The sequence below is a fragment of the Rhinatrema bivittatum genome, chromosome 16 (genome assembly GCF_901001135.1).
Source record: "Rhinatrema bivittatum chromosome 16, aRhiBiv1.1, whole genome shotgun sequence".
Taxonomy (NCBI): Eukaryota; Metazoa; Chordata; class Amphibia; order Gymnophiona; family Rhinatrematidae; genus Rhinatrema; species Rhinatrema bivittatum.
The window spans coordinates 26,563,383-26,586,436 of record NC_042630.1 but is presented as its reverse complement, the minus strand read 5'-3'; the positions used below and the strand labels follow the sequence as shown (position 1 = coordinate 26,586,436).

Genomic DNA, 23,054 nt, shown 5'->3' with positions numbered 1-23,054 from the left:
GAGGGTGTGACACAGCCACGCTATGTAGGCTCACTCCACACTGGGTTTTCCTGCTCTGCTTTCAATGCAGTCTGAGTCAGGATCTCACACTGACCTGGTGGGATTCCCAAGCCAGCTGGAAAATGAGAGGCGAGTCCCCTGACTATGTGTACTAGTACCACCAGGGTCTATCTCTCCCCCCACCCCCTGTGCTCTCTCTCCGAAGATCTTTCCATCGCTGGTGCAGTCTTTGCTTACCGGAAGTGTGCGGCTGCCATGCAGGCTGTTGATCGCAGCCTGTGCCTCTGCGTGGGTCTGAAACTTCACAAACGCACAACCTGTGAAAGAGGAAATACCAACTTTTGAGATTTGGCAGGGACACCAGTGCCAAGGAAACTCCAATGCATCCACCCACAGGACAGTCAGAACTCCAGAAACCCCACAGCCAGGGGTATAGCCAGAGAGAAAATGCAGCCAGGGGTTATAACCATAGAGAGACCACAGCCAGGGGGTTATAACCAGAGAGAGGTCAAAACCAGGGGGTATAACCAGAGAGAGAATGCAGTCAGTGGCTATAACAAGAGAGGGATTGCAGCCAGGGGATTATAACAAGAGAGAGACCGCAGCCAGGGTGTTTTAACCAGAGAGAGACTGCAGCCAAGAGTGTATAACCAGAGAGAGGCCACAACCAGGGTGTATAACCATACAGAGACCGTAGCCAGAGGGCTATATCAAGAGAGAGACCACAGCCAAGAGTGTATAACCAGAGAGAGACCACAACCAGGGGGTATAACCATAGAGAGACCGCAGCCAGGGGGTTATAACCAGAGAGAGACTGCAGCCAAGAGTGTATAACCAGAGAGAGGCCACAACCAGGGGGTATAACCATACAGAGACTGCAGCCATGGGGTATAACCATAGAGAGACCACAGCCAAGAGTGTATAACCAGAGAGAGGCCATAACCAGGGGGTATAACCATAGAGAGATCACAGCCAGGGCGGTATAACCAGAGATAGTTTGCAGTGAGAGGGAATATCTAGAGGCAGCCTAATGGCTGTAAAGGGGGAGCCCACAGCGGAGAGACTGTTAAACGTTGGAAACTGCCCATCCTTGTGGGGGCGAGGAGGATGTTTGGGGGCCACAATGACCTTTGCTGGCCCCATCCGGGCCCCGCAGCACTGTGCACTCATCGATAGTCCCGAAGGCTTCAAACATTTTCCTGACGTCTTCATCCGTCTGCTGTTTCCCCAGCATTCCCACAAAGAGTTTCCTGTCTTCTGAAGAGCAAGCGGCACAGGTGAGAGGGTGGGAGGGAAGGAGAGGGGTGAGGGTGGAGAGGAGAGAGGTGCAGAACGAGAATGCTTAAAGAAGAAGCAACAGAGTGCATGAATGTCACTTTTTCAATATCAGAGACCCAATGAGAGCACACACTGCACTCCCCCAGCCCAGAGAGATGGGGATGCTGTTACCCCTCAGCTCTCACTCCCTCCTCCCCACCAGAGAGACAGGGGGGGTGCTATCACCTCTCAGCTGCCACTCCCTCCTGCCCTTACCTTGTCCACAAAGCTGCCACTCCCTTTTGCACTTCTCCAGCCCAGAGAGATGAGGGGATGCTGCCATCCTTCAGTTCTCCAAATCCTAACTTTACTAGCACCCCCTGAGCTCTCACTGCCGGCCCGATCTTATCTCCCCTACTGCAGTACCCCCTCTCCTGATCCCCCAGAAAGACAGGCATGTTACCTCCACGACTCTCACTGTCTGCTGGTTTCACCTGGATGGGACGATTCATCTAAAGAAACAGACAAAAAAAAAACCCAGCGAGATTCAGATTACAAACAAACCACAAAGCGATGCATTCCCTGTCACCCCAAACTGTTGCCCAACCCCCTCACTCCCGTACTGAAGTCTGTGACTGGGGAGATTTGTATTTATTTACTTATTCCTTCCGGACCAAAGTGTGAACTCATCGGATGAAACAAAAATATATCTACATCCAAATAAGCGCGACCAAAGAAAGAGAGAGCAGGACATAACGCAAACCAGAACGAATATAAACGAACTAGAACGAAGCGGTAAAATCATCCAGCACACTTCAAAAACGAGTTAAACTATGTGGGGCAATCAGAATGGGAGACCTGAGAAAAAAAATGTAAAACAAAAATTATAATCTCTCTCTACAGGACAAATAGTTACCTGTTCCACCAGCAACCACCAGTCTGATGGGAACCACTAACCGCGAATTCCCAGATTTGTTTATTTATTTTAAATCTTATATTCCATCCCTTCCATACTATTAGCGTTCAGTGCGGATATTGGACGCGCAGGAATTTATGGGGATCCATGCACAGCTGAGCTTAATTCTTAATGCACTGGGGCGCCAGTGCAGGCGTAGATTTCCCAGTCCCCCGAACAACTGAGCTTTGAACAAGTAAATGCTGAGGAAGGCCCGGGTAAACAGGATAGCACTGAGTACCAACGCCTATGACACTGTGGAAGTCAGGGGGCCGCAAAAGGCAGGATTCAGGCTTTCACCCGAGATCTAAAAGGTGAGGCTCAGAGATGCGCGGGGCAGGATCAGAGGCAGCGATGAGAGAATTAGGAAAGGATCGGGTGGGGAGGTAGGTTTCAGAGATAAGGAAGGAGACCTGGGGACAGGTATAACAGAGAAGGACTGGGTCCCAGCAGTGTGAATGCATGCAGGCAGAGACCAGTTTCTCCTAAATACATCTGTGACTATTTCTTTTTGATTTAACATTAGAAAGTAAACAGCTGTGAAGCGCCAGTCAGTCACCCAGAAAGAGACAAGCTGGCACCAGCTGATGACATCAGAGTTTGTTGTGCATGCAGAGAAGCTACCTCTGATGTCATCAGCTGTGGGCACAGCATCTTCCAACACAGACTGGCAAACTATTGCGGTGGCTTCTTTAAGCTAGGATCAACGGGGATGGGTGAACAAAACCCTAAGGTAAGGAAAATGTTAAATACTTGTTTAGAAATGGGGAAAACATCTGGAAAGCCATAATGCTCATAGTATGGGAAATAAAGTCCTAGATCTAGAGGCAGTCATGGAAGAAGCTGATTTAGATAGAGTGGCTGTCATGGAGACCTGGTAGGTGGAAAACCATGGCTGGGATATAGTTATACCCGGCTACAATCTGTTCAGGAAGGACCAGGTAGGAAGGAGAGGAGGAAGAGTGGCATTAAATATAAAGAACAATATTAAAGCAACAGCGTTGCTGGGTTTACGAGGTAAGGAGGAGGCTCTGTGGGTTAATCTGGAAAGAGGGAATGGAAAATTATTTATATTGGTGTAATATACAGACCTCCATCACAGACAGAGGAGATGGATAGAGATTTAATGGAGGATATTCACAAGGATTGCTTGAAGTGCCGCTAGGCGATTTTCTGTACATCCTCTGACTTAATATCATGGCGACATTAAGTGGGAAGAACCAAAAGGTTAAAAAAAAAAATAGTCTGCCTGCGATCAGGTTAGGAAAATGGACACCTGTAAAATTGGCTACTAAAATGGGCAGTGGTCTTCATTCTAAGGCATATGGGGATAGGCTTAAAGATCTATGCATGTATCCCCCGAGGAAAGGCGAGATAGGGGAGACATGACAGACATTTAAATAAATGTATAGGAGGTGAACCTCTTTCAACAGAAAGAAGGCTCTAGACCGAGGGGTCATGAAATGAGGGTGACAGAGGACAGACTCGGGAGTAATCTCAGGAAATATTTCTTTACAGAGAGGGTGGTGGATGCATGGAACAGCCTCCCTGTTTAGGTGGTGGAGACAAGGACAGTGTCTGAATCCAAGGAAGCAGGGGATAAACGCACAGGGGATCTCTGAGGGAGTGGTGGGAATTATCTTATGTTGTTAGAGGGCCATTCAGTTTGGAGAACAGACGACTGAGGGTGGATATGATACAGGTCTACAAAATCATGAAAGGACTTGAACAGGTTAATTTAAATCGGCTATTTACTCTCTTGGATGATAGTAGGACCAGGGGACACTCCATGAAGTTAGGAAGTAGCTCATTTAAAACAAATCGAAGAAAATTATTTTTCACTCAGCACATAGTTAAGCTCTGGATTTCATTGCCAGAGGATGTGGTTACGGCAGTTAGTGTAACTGGGTTTAAAAAAGGTTTGGATAAATTCCTGGAGGAAAAATCCATAAACTGCTATTATGCTAATTAATAAGCAATAGTAGCTTGTGATTTATCTAATGTTTGGGTACTTGCCAGGTACTTGTGACTTGGATTGACCACTGTTGGAAACAGGATACTGGGCTTGATGGACCCTTGGTCTGACCCAGTATGGCATATCTTATTGTAAAGGTAAATTAATTGGGTGGATGGGCAGACCAGATGGGACATAGGGTCTTTTGCTGCCATCATGTTTCTGTGTTTCTGAGACTCCTGGTGTGTTACAGGAACCTCTTGCCTCACACTTTGGATCCCCGAACCTGTGTTTACCTTGCAAAGCACTGCAGGAAACCAAGTGAGTAACTTCCCATCCCACTGCCACATGCAGGGTTAACTCTCAATTCCAATTAGAGGGGAGAGGAGCCAGGTGTTCCCTTTCTGGACCACTGCTGACCTCTGACCCTCAGTCAGAGCATGTCATGAGACACCAACCAATGGCAGGGCAGCTTTAACAATGACTGATGACATCACACTGTCCCTGAGCTGCCACGGTAAGAGCTGAGGCAGCAGCCAACAAGTGTTAAAAGTTGCCGTGGCAACGTCCAAAAGGTTTTCTGTGGCTAAACGGCTGTTTATCCCTGGGAAAAAGCCTTCCCCCCCTTCTCATGCCCGAAACAGGGAAAATGTGTGGTGCTGGGGGGGGGGGGGGGGGGCGCCCTAAGGTATGCACTGCCGGGGAAGCTTGCAGGCCTGCAGGAGCAAAGGACACAGCCATTCCCGCCCCCCGCCCCGGGACTGTTCCTGGGATATCTTATGATTTGCCTCCCCCTCCGACCAGCTCACGGCCTTCACGGAGGACGGTGACAGAAGGCCTTCCTGGGATGGTGGGGGAGGAGGGCATCGCGGCTCAGATTGAAGTGGCGTTATCCACAGAGAAAAGCGGGTGGGAGGTCCACAGCCTGGCGGGTTTTAAAAGCGCTACCCGAAGCCAAAGCCGGAAGATTATGCGCGCGACCTGGCTTGGCGCGGATTTTTAAAAACCGGGCAAGTAGGCAGGATCTCCCGGTAGGCGCACACATCAAAAGAGTTCAAACAGGACACGGGGGGGGGGGCCAAGTCTGAAACGCGAAGTCTGCGTGCAAATATTTATGCGCACAAGCGCGCGCCGGGGTCCCCTAGCACTATGGACGGCGCGTAAGTAATAAAATAACAGAAACTAGGCTAGTCAGCGGGGTTTTTAAGGGTCGGGGCTAAGAGGAGAAAAGGGAGGCGAGTTAGCTCGGGGAACGAACTGGGGAAACAGGTAATTGCATCGGCGTGCATATATATATATTTAACCCCTCCCCCTTTCACGGACACGATCAAGGCAATGGTGGCATGCACATGCGCGATATAAGGTCACGCGCACATGTTACAAAATGGCCGCGTCCATGTGCGGGAGCCGGCAAAATTCAGGTCAGTATCCTTAGGAAGTACTCAAAGGGAAACTCACCTCATGCTTTAGTCAGCGAGCTCCATGGGTACCCAAGAAAGGCACTGGAGGCTCGCTGCAGGGCCCCCACAGATAGAATCTGGAACTGCCAGTCATCCCCCCCCCCCCAGCCCCATTTAATGTGATCTCTAAGGCATTAATACCCAGGTGATGGGCAGAGCTTAAAAGAGCACGCCCAGGTTGCAGCTTCTTGTTGACTCGAGCCTTCTGTGCTATTTTTGGTCAGCTGGCCTTGTCTCGCCAGATTGCTGGTTATCTGATTACTTGCAGCCCAGACCTCTGCTCTGAATCATAGATTTAATTGCTTGCATTAGTTGCAACGACTTCTTATAGAAAGCTATCATTAAAAACCAAACCCTACAGGAAACACAATTTTAGCCAATAACATAATATAGCAAAGATCTTCACCTGGAGCTGGTGTTTACTGTCGTGGATTCAAGGCCTTGCAGCCAGTGAACTCCCTGACTATGGGGGGGAGTTCTGCCATATCTACAAAGAATATAAAATCAGCACTGCAATGGTTAAACCAATTTCAGATCAGGTAGAGCTGGACTTTCTGTAAAAGCATTTTGTAATGATATTTACCTCTAGCAAAACCCAGACTGGTAGAGAGAGAGAGGGAAGAGTGAAGTCCAAGGTCCATCCTTAACCCCAAACCGCACAGAATGGGACAGGATCCGAACAGAAAGCCTGCACCTCCAGTTCTGCAAACAGACCCTCTGCATCCACAGAAACTCCCCTGCCCCCCTCCACAACAGGTGCAGGGCAGAACCATACGAAAAAATAAGATTCAAATTCTGGTGTCACTTCACTAATAGAGACCCAATTCACAATCCCTCCCACGATCAGGCACTCTGAAGTAACACAAAACCCACTCAGCGCCTAGGAAGCAAACCTGCCACACCATAACAGCACTAACAACCAGAACTAAAACAGCAACAACAGCCCGGCCTATGAAAAGGCAACACTGCACACTTTACCCCAGGCCCTAAAACACCAGTGCGCCTCCAGGTGGCTCAGAGGTAAGGGCTCTGCTTTGGCATGCAGAAGGCTTGTTGGTTCAGTTTCTGGCAGCAGGGCCAGAGTAAGACACAGTGAGGCCGTAAGCCAGGGGTGGGCACTTCCGGTCCTCGAGGGGCACAAACCAGCCTGGTTTTCAGGATATCCCTAATGAATATGCATGAGAGATATTTGCATGCACTCTGCCTCAGTTGTATGCAAATCTATGTCATGCATATTCATTAGGGATATCCTGAAAACCAGACTGGTTTGTGGCCCTCGAGGACCGGAAGTGCCCACCCCTGCCCTAACCTATAATCAAGTTCAAGAGGGCCCCCACTGCATCATCAAAAATATAAATTTTGACATTTAATATGGGCGTAGCCAGACATTTTCTCAGACCTCTTTCAATGAAAAGCAAGCTCTGGAGGAGCTCCTGGGAGGAGAGTGAAAGGGGGGGGAGGGGGTAGACTTAGGAATAAATTTAGGAAATATTTCTTTACAGAAAGACTGCTGGACACATGGAATGACCTCACTGAGGAGAATGGCAGAGACGATTCAAGAAAGCATGGGACAAGCATAGGGGATCTCTGAGAAGAGAGGAAGGGACTATATAGCTGAGTAGGAAACGTGGGTGGGTCGACTGGATGGCCTGTATGGACTTTATCTGCTGTCAGGTTCGAGGTTTCTATTGGAAAAAAATAGAAGAAAGTGTACAGCTGCAGATCCCCAGACCGACAACACACTAGCAGAGTCCCTCTGCTCAGTCACACATGCAGAACATGGACAGGGCCTCTCCAAATACAGGGACCATGCAGAGAAAAAACAGTGCCGGAAGCCCCGCACGCACTGTAAAGCCCGAGAAAGAGAAACAGGAATAGGCAAAAAATGCACATTTTCCAAATGAAACTGCAAAAAGCTAAGCATGAAAACATCAGTACAATCCCGGGGAAAAACAGAAGAAACAGCAGCAAAACACGAGCTCCAGACAGGAAAGCTTTTCTCTCCTTTTGTCTTGGTGGGGCAGGGCCTACGCGGAGTCCTGCCTCGAGGCCAGGGACATAGAGAGGGCACTGATTCGGAGCAGGAGTTTTCCCAGCCGGCTGGTATGGGTGAGACCGAGAATCGGTCTTGAATCTTGACAGAAGGCGGGAGAGACGGGAGACCACCGTTGGAGGGGGGGAGGGGTTGTATTAGTAAAACAGCTCCAGTTTGAGCTTTGACCAGCTGCTTGTGGCCACAGGAGCCACCGGCCAGCGGACAGGCAGATGTGACTGGGTAGGGGGGAGGCTTTGGCGAGTAGTAACTTCTCCCAGGATTTCCAACGGTTCACCTTCTCAGCAATGAAGCAGATCTTACAGCAGATCCTACAGATCCCAGCACAGCCTACAGAACCCAAGGCCATGACCAAGACCCGGGGATGCACGGAGCTAAGGGGCGCTTCCCTGCTGTTCAGCACCAGGCACTGGACAGCTCCCCGGAGCGCTGCAAGGCAAGCAGCCAGCGCCAGGATCCAACCTTTGGGCCCTGCTCAGACAGAAAGGAAAGAGGCAATCACTTGTAAGCAGACAGACATGCATGGCCATTTAGGAAGGGAAGGATGGTGGTGGCAGCACATGGAAAAGAAACAGGAACAGAGCTAGTTCTAACTGTGGCACATATACTGCAAAGTACCAGAACCTCACACGTGTCAGAATCCAATCAATTAGGTGAACATTGCCAACAGATCACAGGAGCAACTTTGTGCCAAGGAGGAGAATCCATCCACTGGTACCAAAAGAACACAAGATTAATCCTCTGTACTTATCCAAGGCTTTAGTCCCACAGATAAGGATCCCCTGTGCTTATCCCCAGGCTCTACCCCTCACTCCCCCTCAGCTAAAGATCCTCTGTCCTTATCCCCAGGCTCTACCCCTCACTCCCCCCCCCCCCCCCCCACACACACACAGCTAAGGATCCTCTGTGCTTATACCAGGCTTTACCTCTCACTCCCCCACAGCTAAGGATCCTCTGTGCTTATCCCAGGCTTTACCACTCACTCCCCCACAGCTAAGGATCCTCTGTGCCTATCCCAGGCTTTACCCCTCACTCCCCCACAGCTAAGGATCCTCTGTGCTTATCCCAGGCTTTACCCCTCACTCCCCCACAGCTAAGGATCCTCTGTGCCTATCCCAGGCTTTACCCCTCACTCCCCCACAGCTAAGGATCCTCTGTGCTTATCCCAGGCTTTACCCCTCACTCCCCCACAGCTAAGGATCCTCTGTGCTTATCCCAGGCTTTACCCCTCACTCCCCCACAGCTAAGGATCCTCTGTGCCTATCCCAGGCTTTACCCCTCACTCCCTCACAACTAAGGATCCTCTGTGCTTATCCCAGGCTTTACCCCTCACTCCACCACAGCTAAGGATCCTCTGTGCTTATCCCAGGCTTTACGCCTCACTCCCCCACAGCTAAGGATCCTCTGTGCTTATCCCAGGCTTTACCCCTCACTCCCCCCACGGCTAAGGATCCTCTGTGCTTACCCCAGGCTTTACCCCTCACTCCCCAACAGCTAAGGATCCTCTGTGCATATCCCAGGCTTTACCCCTCACTCCCCCCCCACAGCTAAGGATCCTCTGTGCCTATCCCAGGCTTTACCTCTCATTTCCCCCCACAGCTAAGGATCCTCTGTGTCTGTCCAAGGACTTTTTCAATCCTATTACTATTTGGGCTTCCACTGCCTCTGCTCCCAACTTGAAGTTTGCTCCCTGCACCCTTCACCCTTCCTTTGATGTGAAAGATTTCCTTAAGATCTGACTGATGTTACCCTCTGGTGAGAAACCTCCGACTGCAGGAGCCAGAGTAAATGTCCTGCAGCCCCTCCCTGGGAGCTCCTGTCCTGCACAGCTCCTGCAGAAGGATTTCCACAACTGAGAGAGATCTGACCTGTACAGCGGACAGCATGTTTCAGGCTTATGCCCTTACACTGTAAGTTGCAGCAGATTTAAATCTCTCCCAGTAAATCAGTGAAATTGATTCTGGACTAATTGACTGACAGATTGATTAATTGCTAATCTACTGCACTGGCACGCTATCGATCAAGGAAACAGCCAGAAGAGCTGTGCTGGCAGCAAACACCTGCCCTGTACGCTGGTCCCAAAAATTATTATTTTCAAATAAGAAACCTAACAAATCTGCTTCAGTTCCTAAAGCTGTCTGAACCCGCTGCCCTCATCTACACATGCACTGCTCAGAGAGGCCACAGCTGGATGCTGCAGTGTTACCATGGCACCCTGCCCTGCATCCTTCCCCTCCGTTGCCAGGTTATTTCTGGTTACCACGGTAACCAGCACAGCGAGAGGACCAGGCCCGCAGATCCACAAGAGCACATGAGACAAGACATAGCTCGTACACTGCATTCAGTACAGGGGCTGGTGGTGTGTGTGTGTGTGGGGGGGGGGGGGGGGGGGATCTGGCATTCTGGTTGGGAGAGATGGGGATTAACGCAGCAACTTTCAGGCCATTTTTTGCTTTAAAAAGGAAGGTTTGCTTTAGTACAAATGTTTGCCCCCTCAACTCCCTATAATTTCAATATGAGACCCCCTCCTCCAAAATATAGCTCTGGCAGTGCACCTCACTCCTGCCCTTCAGCAGCCCCTATTCCAGTACTAAGACCCCCCCACACACAGCTCTGCCAATGCACCTCACTCCTCCCTGCAGCACCCCCTGCTATTCCAGTACTGAGACCCCACACACAGCTCTGCCAATGCACCTCATTCCTGCCCTGCAGCACCCCCTGCTATTCCAGCACTGAGACCCCCACACACAGCTCTGCCAATGCACCTCACTCCTGCCCTGCAGCACCCCCTGCTATTCCAGTACTGAGACCCCACACACACAGCTCTTCCAATGCATCTCTCTCCTGTCCTGCAGCACCCCTGCTATTCCAGTACTGAGACCCGGCACACAGCTCTTCCAATGCATCTCTCTCCTGCCCTGCAGCACCCCCTGCTATTCCAGTACTGAGACCCCCACACACAGCTCTGCCAATGCACCTCACTCCTGCCCTGCAGCACCCCCTGCTATTCCAGTACAGAGACCCCACACACAGCTCTGCCAATGCACCTCTCTCCTGCCCTGCAGCACCCCTGCTATTCCAATACTGAGACCCCGGCACACAGCTCTGCCAATGCACCTCTCTCCTGCCCTGCAGCACCCCCTTTTTAGCCTTCTAGATAATGTCTGTCCCTACCACTTTATCTTCATGAGCTCTGTCCCAGCTGCTCTGCGGGCAGGAATATCCTGGTAACTCAAGCACCAGTGCTGTGTGTCCTGCTGGCAATGGCTCCCACTCCAGTGCTGGGCAGATTTCCAGGCTCTCCTTGCTGCAGACCTGCTGGCAAATCCTGAAAGAGCACTACCCCGGCAACTTGGGGCCTCAGCACGGAAGCCACAGAGCTCTGTAGCTCAGTCTGAGCCCCTGGACCCCCTCCACACATGGCTATGGACTGTATTACAGGGATCCCAAGCACTAAGAGCCCGGGTTCTGTCTGACGCATGGGTGATGAGGAACTGCGGCCAGCAGAGCGTGAAGTAAATAAACAAAGGGATCTGGGAGGTGGCAGGTATGGCTTTCCGAGGACTAGAGAGCGCGAGGGAATAAATAACCTCCTATTCAGAGAGAGAGAGAGAGTGAGCTATGCTATAACAAGATAATTGTTATCTTGTTACAATGTAAAAATAGGGCAGTTCTCGCCCTATTCAACCTGTTATCTGGAAACCGATGTGATATCTCGATCGAATGTCGGTATACAAAATAAATAAATAAATAAATAAATAAATGCAGACAAAGGGATGAAATGTGCAGGGAAAGAGACACAAAGATAAAACGAAAGATGAGACTGTGTGAAACAGCAAGAGGACCCGCAGTCTTTTAAGCCCACACAAAGCGAGCCACTTTCCCAGCACAAGCCCCCTGCGAACCGTCGAATCGACGGGGGTATAAAGCTGAAAATGAGACGCACGTGGCAGAGCTTTCACGGCAGGCCTCTGAAACGCCCTTGGGGCGCCTCCTTCCAGGTGGCTAGAACGCCGCTCGCCCAGATACAGCCAACCTAGATGGGTTCATTCCCTTTTTACTCTTGAATAGTTAAGTCCCTAGGCTGGGTCAGGAGCGGGAATTCAGGCGCGCGGCACCTTCCTGCAGCACCAGTCGCCTACGGTGGCCAGCGCTAGGTGAAGCCATCGCCCTCAGCCGCATCCTACCCAGCCAAAATCTGTCCGGCTGAGCAAGGCGCCTGGCGGTGCCGGGACAACCTTTCCTAAACTAAGAAACAGAAACGCGCCGAGGAAACCCCCCAAGCGGGCCGACGCTGCACCGGGAGGCAGAAGTGCTTTTCTCCCTGCGCTGGGCAGACTCCAAAGAGAAAATCCAGGACTTCCCGTGAAGGAACGAGCAGGAAAAACTGCGTTCAACCCAGGGGGAAGGAGGAGAGAGGCAGCGGGCCACCGCGGACCGGCACCAGAACCCCAGAGCCGTCCTCCCCATTTCTCTGCTAGGCCCTGTAACTCTTTCCTTTTCACTTTGGTTGGACACGTCGGGGGCCTCCTCTAAGGCTTGCTTGATGATAACACTGCTTAGGATGTGGGCGGGGTTCATACGCTTTTTCTGCATTTCTTGGAAATAGCACTGTATATTAGGGATGTGAATCGTTTTTTGACGATTTAAAATATCGTCCGATATATTTTAAATCGTCAAAAAATCGTTAGGGCCACGATACAATACCAATTCCCCCGATTTATCGTTAAAAATCGTAAATCGGGGGAAGGGGGAGGGCAGGAAAACCGGCACACTAAAACCCCCTAAAACCCACCCCCGACCCTTAAATTAAATCCCCCACCCTCCCGAACCCCCCCCCCCAATGCTTTAAATTACCTGGGATCCGGCGGTGGTCCAGAACGGCGGCGGTCCGGAACGGCCCCCTCAATAGAATCGTGTTGTCTTCAGCCGGCGCCATTTTTCAAAATGGCCGCCGCAAAATGGCGGCGGCCATAGACAAAAACAATTCGACGGAGGAGGTCGTTCCGGACCCCAGCTGGACTTTTGGCAAGTCTTGTGGGGGTCAGGAGGCCCCCCCAAGCTGGCCAAAGTTTCCTGGGAGTCCAGCGGGGTTCCGGGAGCGATTTCTTGCCGCGAATCGTTTTCGTACGGAAAATGGCGCCGGCAGGAGATCGACTGCAGGAGGTCGTTCAGCGGGGGTTCCGGACCGCCGCTGAACGACCTCCTGCACTCGATCTCCTGCCGGCGCCATTTTCCGTACGGAAAACGATTCGCGGCAAGAAATCGCTCCCGGAACCCCGCTGGACTCCCAGGAAAACTTTTGGCCAGCTTGGGGGGGCCTCCTGACCCCCACAAGGACTTGCCAAAAGTCCAGCGGGGGTCCGGAACGACCTCCTCCGTCGAATCGTTTTTGTCTATGGCCGCCGCCATTTTGCGGCGGCCATTTTGAAAAATGGCGCGGCTGAAGACAACACGATTCTATTGAGGGGGCCGTTCCGGACCGCCGCCGTTCTGGACCACCGCCGGATCCCCAGGTAATTTAAAGCATTTGGGGGGGGGGGGGTTCGGGAGGGTGGGGATTTAATTTAAAGGGTCGGGGTGGGTTTAGGGGGGTTTAGTGTGCCGGCTCACGATTTTAACGATTTTTCACGATAGTTTACACACCCAAACGGCAACAATACGATTCCCTCCCCCTCCCAGCCGAAATCGATCGTTAAGACGATCGAGGACACGATTCACATCTCTACTGTACATACTGATACATATTCCTGTGTTAACGAGGATGTGGCCGTTCCTTGCTTTGCAAGGTGGATAATGAATGTAAAATAAGGCTGAATAAGCTTGCCATGCCAAGATTTCCTTGAATTTGATTGATGGGGGGAGGGGCGCCCACGATGTAGTACAGCGTAATTCATGGGTCATGTTAAGCCCAGAATCACTAAAACATCTTTCAATTTTTTTATTTTTTTTTAGGATAAAGGTCACGTGGTGGCCACGTTCATCCTCTCAAATGCGTGGAAGCAAAGACCGGAAGTGACTCGAAACTGAAATGATCAGACACATCACAACTGATGAGGCAATAGCGGTGAATATCGCCCCCCTCTATGAACTCGCACCTGCGTGGAAAAGGGAGTAAGGGGGGGGGGGGGGAGGTCCACGGGTGGATCTTCAAAAGGGAAGACGCGTGGAGCAGGCAGCAGGTTACAAAGTGCCTGCACAATCTGATCACTGATCCTGGGGAGGGCCAAATGGGGGGGGGGCACCAGCTTTTTAATTCCGCTGCCACCTTCTAGCGCGTCGCTCCCCACCGCGAAGGACTCAGGATTATTTATTTATTTATTTATTTTGAACTTTTATATACCGACATTCATGTGGCAAGATACATATCACATCGGTTTACAGTGGAACACAATATTGCAACAAGCATTACAATAGAACCGGGGTTACATAGAACTGGGAGAAACAATGAAGAAAACTGGGGGTAAAATTAGCGGCCGTTAACCAAAGAGACACTTAAGAGAACGAAGCACCAATTAAGCAAGAAGCTATACGTCAACACCAGAGGAATTTAAAATAAATATACGTAGGGTTAACATAAATAAGGGTACAATAAAAGCCTGTGAAGGGAGTCATAGTAAAGTTCGTAGAGTTATGTTACTGGTAATGTTCGTCAGGTTATGGATAAGCCTGTTTGAGTGGTTTGGTAAGGTAATGTTCGTCTGGTTACGGAAAAGCTAGTTTGAATAGCCAGGTTTTGAGTTTCTTTTTGAAAGTCAGTGGGCATGGTTCTTGCAGGAGTTCTGGAGGAAGAGCGTTCCAATGGGAGGGCCCAGCGGTGGATAAGGCGCGCTTCCTTACCGGAGGGGCATTGAGAGAGCCTTTGTATGCAGATCTAATCGGTCTAGAGGATTCATGGAGAAGTAGAGGTAAGATGAGATCAAGAAGTGTTAGACTGTGCATGGCTTTATAGATTATCATAAGGACTTTGTAGAGTATTCGAAATGTGATGGGAAGCCAGTGTAAGTTGCGAAGTATGGGCGTGATGTGTTCTCTTCTATTGGAGTTGGACAGGATCCTAGCGGCGGAGTTCTGGACCATCTGGAAGGGTCTGATAGTGTTTGCTGGAAGACCTAGGGGGAGTGAATTACAGTAGTCGATTTTTGAGAAGATTATGGATGGAAGCACCATGCGGTAGTCATGGAAATGGAGGAGGGGTTTCAACTTTTTCAATACTTGAAGTTTGAAGAAACAGTCCTTTGTGGTGGTATTGTTAAATTTTTTTTAGGTTGAACTGTTTATCCAGAATAACACCAAGATCTCTGACGTGCGGGGAGATGTTAATTTGAGAGGAGGTTGGTATATTGTTTAGATCATACTTGTTGTCAAGTGATATGATAAGGATCTCTGTCTTATTGGTATTAAGGACTAGGTTAAGGCTGGAGAGGAGGCGGTTGATTGATTGAAGGCAATTGTTCCAAAAGCTGAAGGTTTTGGAGAGGGATTCCTTGATTGGGATTAGTACCTGCACGTGGTCAGCGTATATGTAGTGTGTTAGCTTCAGGTTCGCTAGAAGGTGGCAGAGCAGGAGCAGGTAAATGTTGAAGAGCGTGGGAGAGAGGGAAGAACCTTGCGGGACTCCCAGGGAGGAGCTGACGGGGTGGGATTCTTTGTTGTTAATTTTGACCTTATAGTATCTATTATTGAGGAAAGACTTGAACCATCTGTGAGCCATCCCAGTGATACCAATGGCCGTGAGGCGATCTAATAGAATAGCGTGGTTCACGGAGTCGAAAGCCGCGGATAGATCGAGCAAAGCAAGGAGGTATGGTTGTTTCTTTTCCAGGCTGAGGATGATAGAGTCTGAGAGGGAGATTAATAGTGATTCTGTATTTAGTGATTTTCGGAATCCAAACTGTGCTGGGGTTAGAAAAGTTTTTTGGGGTTATGCAAAGTTGTTGAAAGAGCAGTGGACTGCGAGGACCTGCAGAAGGACCTTGTGAGCCTGGGGGACCGGGGATCTGAATGGCAGATGAAATTTATATGTGGGCAAGCACAAAGTGATGCACTGTAAGAAAAAATGATCCTAATTATGGGGCACAGCAAGAACAGCAGATTAAAGATATACTTTTAATACGCGTCAGAATCCCACAGAAACGCTGCACTGAGCCCTCAGGAAATCCCGCATTTGCACTGCTAACTTTGCAAGGCCTCTAATGCAGACTGCAAGGTTTCTTTTGAAATGCTGCCCAGCTCATTATTATTGGCTGCACGTTGGGCTGATATGTTCCTGATATCCATAATGTTTAAGCTGGTGCTACTGGTAAGGTTAATGTGGAATTCAGTGTGAACGAGGCTTAGGAAATTGTACCCTATATGTGCCCGATGCTGGGAGTCACACCCAGCAAAAGGACCTCAGAGTCCTGGTGGACGATACATTAAAATCCTCAGCTCAGTGCAAAAAAAAAAAAAAGCAAACCATGTTAGGAATGATCAGGAAAGCAATGAAGAATAAAACGGAAAATGTCGTATTGCCTCTGTATGGAGCCACGGTGCGACCACGTCTTGAGTATGGTGTGCAGCTCTGGTTGCCAGATCTCAGAGCAGAACTAGAAAAAGGTGCAGAGGAGGGGTGACAACAATGATAAAGGGGTGGAGCATCTCCCGTATGATGAGGCGATGCAGGCTGGGAGCTCTTCAGCTTGGAGAAGAGACGGCTGAGAGCAGGGCCGGTGCTTCCATTAAACAAACTAGGTGGTTGCCTAAAGCGTCAAGATTTTGGGGGCAGCACAATCCCGCTAGTTCTAGATGGGGGAGAGGGGGCGGCATGCCAGGGCCAATACCATCAAAGATGGGAGCGCTGTACTGGAGCCACTGACGCCAGTAGTTAAGTTGGGGGAAAGGGGGTGAATGACCAAAGGTTCGCCTAGGACACCAAATATGCTGGCACCGGCCCTAGCTGAGAGAGGATAGGATAGAAGTTTATAAAATCATGAGTGGGGTGGAACGGGTAAATATTTACCATTTCAAATAATTGTAAAACAAGGGGACTCCATGAAACTAACGATCAGCAGATCAAAACTCTGTACAAGCTTCTGTTCTCTGCACCTTTGTCATTTTGCCTTTATTGCTGTATTTTGTGCATATCTTCATCAAAAAGTCTGTTTTTGTTCTTCAGTGAATGCATAATTAAGCTGTGCAGAAGAGGTGGCAGCAGAGCAGAAGTTAAAAAGGAGTTTGGAAAGGGTTCCTGGAGGGAACATCCATTAGGAGTCCGAGCCAGGTGATCTTCCGGGCTGGCCACTGTCACAGACAGGACGCGGGCATCCATGGACCTTGGTTCTGACGTTCCCGGCGCTTCACTTGGGTGCTCTGATCTCGTTTAAGCGCCCTGAAAACTTGTCAGAAAATGTACGGAGTTAATCCAGTGAAAAAGATTGCACCTTTTCTTCCCTGGCTTGGTTCTCTAGATGTTTTGTATTTGGGAAAGCTGTGCTGACAGGGGCCAGTGCTCACTGTCAGGGAAGTTAATCCATGTAAAAGTGGGGCTCATCTTATTCTGAATCAGGTCACGACCTCTGGGCCCGAGGGGGTGCACGGCTGAAGATGCGTTTTATACCAGGACCAGGTTATAAATTATTAAATGAATGTAGATTTTCAGCAGTCGTGGGAGAGCTCTGCTGGAAGCTCAGGCCCCAGGGCAGGGTCAGTCAACGAAACGGCTGCGGGATGGTCCAGGGAGGGCTCCGAAACAAACCTGTCCCAAAGGCCCTACAAATGCAGTGTTTATGGAGGCTTCACAGTAAAGTGTGATCTGTGCCTCTTACAGCCTAAGAGTGTCGCCGCCGGCAGGATTGGCTCCTGGCCCTCCTGCGTGCGGCGACGCTCTTATGCAGTAAGAGGTACCTGCAGCGGTGCGAATTGGGGAGGGGGTGGGGGGTAGAGAGCAGGGGCTCAATCGGAGCTCGGAACAAGGTGCCGTCTCCCGCTGGGTCGTGGCAAGCAGCCATTCAGCCCCGTCAGCTCGTTAACAAAAGAGCAGGAGCTCGGTAACCGTGACGACCAGAGAGCACGCTGCCTGGCAACCGCCCACTCATCCCCATTTATCCCCGGCATTACCTAGCAACGGCAGTGACATCACCGTTTATCTCCGTGAGCAACGCCAGGATTCCCGGCGTCTGGACGTGGACCACGTGTGCAGGGGAGGAGACTAGGGCAACGGCGTAAGCCACGCTTGGAACAACGCGGGGAGGGGGGGACCGTCCATAAACGACATCGCACTATTTTGGCATGAAATCAAGCGCCACCCCACCCCACTCCACCCCCTCCTCACAAAAGTGGTAACCCCCGCTCCCGTCGAAGCGCGACGTTATTTATGGATGGCCCCGGAGGGGAGAGATGCTCAGGGTGCGAGCGTGCATTGGTCACTGCCTCCAGCTGCACCGTGTGCTTCACCCCCCTTCCCCGGCCACTGCATCTCCTCTCTAGAGCGGGGGAGGACTGTCCTCAGCATATCGCATTCGCCCTCCCAGGCGAGAGCCGGGCCCCCACAGCAAGGGCCACAGCATGGCAAAGCAGCATCAGCAATGCATGCGGCCTGGAGGAGAGCAGAGAGTCCGGGAGTTCCTTGCCCTCTTATTTTTCAAAGAATGTTCGGCTGGGCGGTGCTGCTGAGAGCTCCCTGATAAGATCCTGCTGCTCGGCCCTATCATTCCTTACACTGGGCTACCCATTTCGCTTCCATGGACCAAGCACAGGGCCCACACTGGCTCCATTCCTACAACCTCAAATCAATTTACCTTTAGAGGATGTAATACAGAAAAGGTGCGGACAATGATGGAGAGTTTTTTTCCCTTTAAATATCACCGAAAACGAAAGAGAAAATTAAGATGCATCATTAATTTTCACAATAGATTGAATGTGTCTCCTTATTGCTTCTCCAGAATGGAAGCCTTTATTATCCCAGCAGGCTCTCTCTGGGGGGATTAAGGAGCGATTAGCAACAGAACCGCAAGGGTTTAATTAACCCAGGCCATCTGCGGCTATGGAGTGCGTGCGGAGCTGCAGTCACAGGCCTAGGGAGGCAGGGAGAGGGATACTGGAAGAGCACAGCTCCCCAGCATGGCAGCCTCTGCCATCTCCAATACAGTGATTCTTGCTCTCTTTTCCATCCGCCCCTCACTCCCCCGCTCTGCGTGGAACAAAATGCAACTTGGGAGAGAGGAGGTGATCGCAGTAGGCCAGAACAAAACCAATGCCTGGAGGAATGGAGCCTCTGGGGTATCTTGTCTTTCAATTGTCCGCGGTACGCAATTTTGGGTGAATTTTAAGAGCCAGACACGCACCGAAATTAGGGGATGCGCGAATATGTTGGGCTTGCGCCTGCTGAGCAGATTTTAAAAGGCACCAGGATATGCTCGTAAATGCCGCTGTGCGCACATCTTGGAACTTCTCAAAAAAGGGGGCAGGGGATGGGCAGGGCGTGGGCGGTACATGGGCGTTTCGGGACTTTAACCAGAAATTTGCATGGAAATACTTACACGATCTGGCGCGCAGAGGCCCCTCAGCAGTGCAAATAATAAAAAAAACCCAACAAGCCATATTGGAGGGGTTTAAAGGATCTTGGGTAACAAGCGTGTACAGGCTATCAAACCGGGGGGGGGGGGAAGTTGGAAGACCTGTCTGTTAACTGGGCCAATTGGCAAATGTGTTGGTACATGTCCCTTTTAAAATCTCCCTACTTGCGCGCTGGAAGTAGGATCTGCGTGCACAGGTGCACGTCCACTTAAAATTCTGCGCACGTGTGCAAGCAGCCAGGCTATTTTATAACGTGCACGCGTATACTCGCATAGGGGGTGACAAGTGCACCCGTATGCTCGCATAGGTTACAAAACAGCCATGTCCCTGGGTGCGGGCCGAAGAATGCCCTGTGCATGTAAATGGATGCGTGGAGATTTACGCAAATGCTTTCTAAACCGAGCCTGGTATTTCTGCCCGGATAGTACGGGCGCACATGTATTCTAGGTGGGCAAAGATATATAACACGTCCGCCTAAGAGCCCTGATTTAAAAGCAGAGGCAGGTATTTATAAAGGATGCGCGTACACTATGCTGAAATCCTTTGCCAGTTCCCCCAGACCTCCCCATCCCCTCCACGGCATATCACCCTGACCTCCCACCCAAAAACCACATACAAGGCGCAGTTTCAGCGGCGCAAGCGTAGCTGCTGTCACAATGTTCAGACGGGAATGCGTGTGCTACGCTTCCAAAACAGCAACTTCTGAACCCGGCCCCGGGCCACTGCTACACTGTCCCAATTATTCTTCTCCCCCGGCGAAACGTACGCAGCCCGCCGCAAGGTCATGCACACCGTGGAGGCTACACACTAGCGCAATACGCGTGCATACCCGCTATCTTTACAAGCAAAACCCCTTTGCCGAGTCACAGTGTGGGACGGGATAACTATTCTATATAAACGTGAAAGGGTATTTTATATATATATGCAGAGATACACAGAGAGCGAGGGAGAGAGTACGCTTTTTCAAAGCTTAGGCACGTATGTGGCAGACCTCCGCTTCTAGCAAGTACAAAAGTTATTACATTGCCGCTAAGGTGTGAACTTTTGGTGGGCTTGGAGAGCTGGCACCTTCCCTCTCATACCCCATCTCCCTGGGCTTCCTGGAGTCACCTGGCTAATAACTGTTGATGGACTTTTCCTCCGGGCACCTGTCCAAATTCTTTATAAGCCCCTTGTCCTCCAGCAGCTTGCTTCAGCATTTCTGTTGCTTTTCTCTGTGCCCTTTCTAATTTTACTATCTCCTTTTAGAAATGGGGTGACTGGACCTGCTCACAGTACTCACAATGTGGTTCCATCACAGACTTATCCAGAGGCATTACAGTGTTCTCCGGTTTATTCTCCAGTCCCTTCCTGATAATCTCTAGCATTCTGTTGGCTTTTTGGACCTGCCGACAATTTCAACGCATTGCCCACAATGTCGCCCAGTTCCTTTTCCAGGGTGGTTACTGCTAATGTGGAACCCAACATTGTAAATCTAAAATTGGCGTTACTTTTCCCCCTGTGCATCACCTTGCACTTGTCCACATTAAATTTCATCTGCCATTGGGATGCCCGGTCTTCCAGTCTCGAAAGGTCCTTCTGCAGGTCCTCACAGTCTGCCTGTCTTCTAAATACTTTAAATATTTTTCTGTCCTCTGCAAATTTCATCACTTCACTTTTCACCCCCTTTTCCAGATCGTTAACGGATAAATTGAACAGCACTGGTGCCAGCACAGATCCCTCGCGCACTCCACTATTCATTTTTCTCAACTGGGAAAACGGACCACGTAGTCCTTCTGTGGGTGTCCTATCGTATAACCAGTTACCAATCCAGAGTAAGACATCACCTCCAATCCCGTGGCTTTTTAGTTTTATGAGGAGACTTGGCCAAACGCCTTCTGAAAATCCAAATATACTCTATCGATCGGCCCACCTTTGCCGACAAGCTTATCTATTCCCTCAAAGGCACCATGTCCCCTTGCTAAATCCATACTGGTTTTTCCCCATTAAGCCATATTTATCCATGTAACCAGTAATTTTGTTCTTAATTCTAGCTTCTGCCATTTTGTCATGCACAGATATCAGGCTCGACGGTCTGTAGTTACTCGGGCTGGCGTTACATTTGCTACCTCCAGTCCTCAGGTACAGAGGCACATTGCAGATTACCAGGAGCAGTTTCATAATTGGGGTGAACGCCATCATCCTGGCCCTTCCCTAAAACATGGATTAACAAGTCGTCTTTTCTAGACCTGACCACTTACCTGGAGCAGACGTTATCGGCACAGGTCTGTGGTTCCCTGGATCACCTGGGGAGCCCTTTTATCACTGCTAACACTCTAGTCCTTGGTCACTAAGGAGACCTTTAGTCATACATTAAGTTATATACTAGTGGTAGTAGCTCTGCAATTTCTCCTTTTTTTCCATTTCAAACTTTTGACAATTTGATATTTAAATCTCTTTAAATTATTGGATAAATGCCATCTGGTCTTGGTGCTTTGCTGTTTATCAATTTCTTCTAAAACCTCTACTGTCACATCAATTTGCCCCAGATCTTCAGAGATCTATCCCATGAGAAGAATAACTGGGGAAACCCCCCTAACATCCTCTGTATTATAGTTTAACACGTTCACAAAGCTTTTTTCACCTTTTCTTTCTTCATTTGAAAAGGACTTCCATATTTTTGTCAGCTTTTTTTGTCTCTAATAGCATCCTTTTCTTTGACTTTAAATCATAACTAGCTTAGTTTTGGACACCTTCTTCTTTCAAGTTTTTTTAAAATAAATACATAAATAGTGAAACATGCCTATAGTCCACTTATATTGGAAAAACAGGGATAGGCGGTTGCCCCAGCGTCTTACCACTGCTGCATCCATCCCTGAGCATATGGGAACTCGGAAAGTACTGCACAGATCAGACTGAAATTCAGGGGACTGGAAGTTGACCGGGACTTGTGATTTTGGTTTGAACTGGGGCGGAATTACGATTTATCTGACAACCCGCCGTCTTGAGCCCCCGTGCTCACGTTCGCTGGCTCATGGGAAGGGAAGCCTGCCTGCGCATCATGCATCCCGCACTGCATGTTTTACCTTGTTTTCTTTGATCTGTGGTTTATCTATTTCCTGAGCCCCTGTTAAACAGAGTCCATGCTGCCCTCAAGCAGTTGCCCCTCTTCAGTTTTTTTCTAACATCCTGATATGTGTGCAATGCCCCTTTTATAAAAGTGTAAAAGCATGTTGGGGAGGATTATTTTGACATTTTTCAGAGAACGTTGAATTTTTAATCAGTCACCTCCCAAGCCAGGCTCTGGGGCTACCGTTTCGCCTTCCCTGAGTTGCAGCGCCAGTGGCTCCAATCATTTGCCCAAGTACTCAGACACCTGACGATATATTTCCCTCCATTACTGTATTTCCTTCCTTCTCTAAGCTCTTTATGCTGTTCCGTTCACACTCCTTGAACTGATCAGTAGTACAAGCCTAACGCCAGACTCTTCGGTTAGAAGCACCGACAGATTCGCTGCGATTCGTTACCTTTCCTGCCTGGTTGGATTCTTTGCTCCCCCCCCCTGAACTCTCTGCTCTGTCACTTGTACAGCGTGCACCCTGCTATTATCGGGTCCCACTGGTCCTCCTCCTCGTGGCAGTGTCCCTGGGATCAGCGGCATCTGATACCGGGAGCTGTAGCTCTCCCCATTCCAGCCCTAGCCTTGCTCGCAGATTTGTTTTTCTGTCTCCTGCTCAGCAAAGGGCCCTCTTTCTCCTGACCAGCCTGAAACAGGATCAAGAGTTATGCGACCTCCTCCCTATAGGAAGTGTCAGCCCAAATCTTAAACTGTTCGCAGGG

At 49.9% G+C, this 23,054-nt stretch overlaps 1 protein-coding gene across 2 annotated transcripts in view; it reads right to left on the bottom strand.

Moving 5' to 3' along the window:
- The window catches only part of CELF3 (CUGBP Elav-like family member 3), a 59,971-nt gene that overhangs the window by 16,361 nt on the left and 20,556 nt on the right, over positions 1 to 23,054 (bottom strand). Inside the window, exons 4-6 of one of the 2 annotated variants that reach the window (XM_029581245.1) lie at positions 1,721 to 1,769; positions 1,129 to 1,257; positions 238 to 317 (exon numbers count right to left, since the gene is read on the bottom strand). In XM_029581245.1, coding sequence (XP_029437105.1) covers positions 238 to 317; positions 1,129 to 1,257; positions 1,721 to 1,769 — 258 coding nt within the window. The remainder of the gene's footprint in view (positions 1 to 237; positions 318 to 1,128; positions 1,258 to 1,720; positions 1,770 to 23,054) is intronic. The other variant, XM_029581246.1, reaches the window with a different exon arrangement.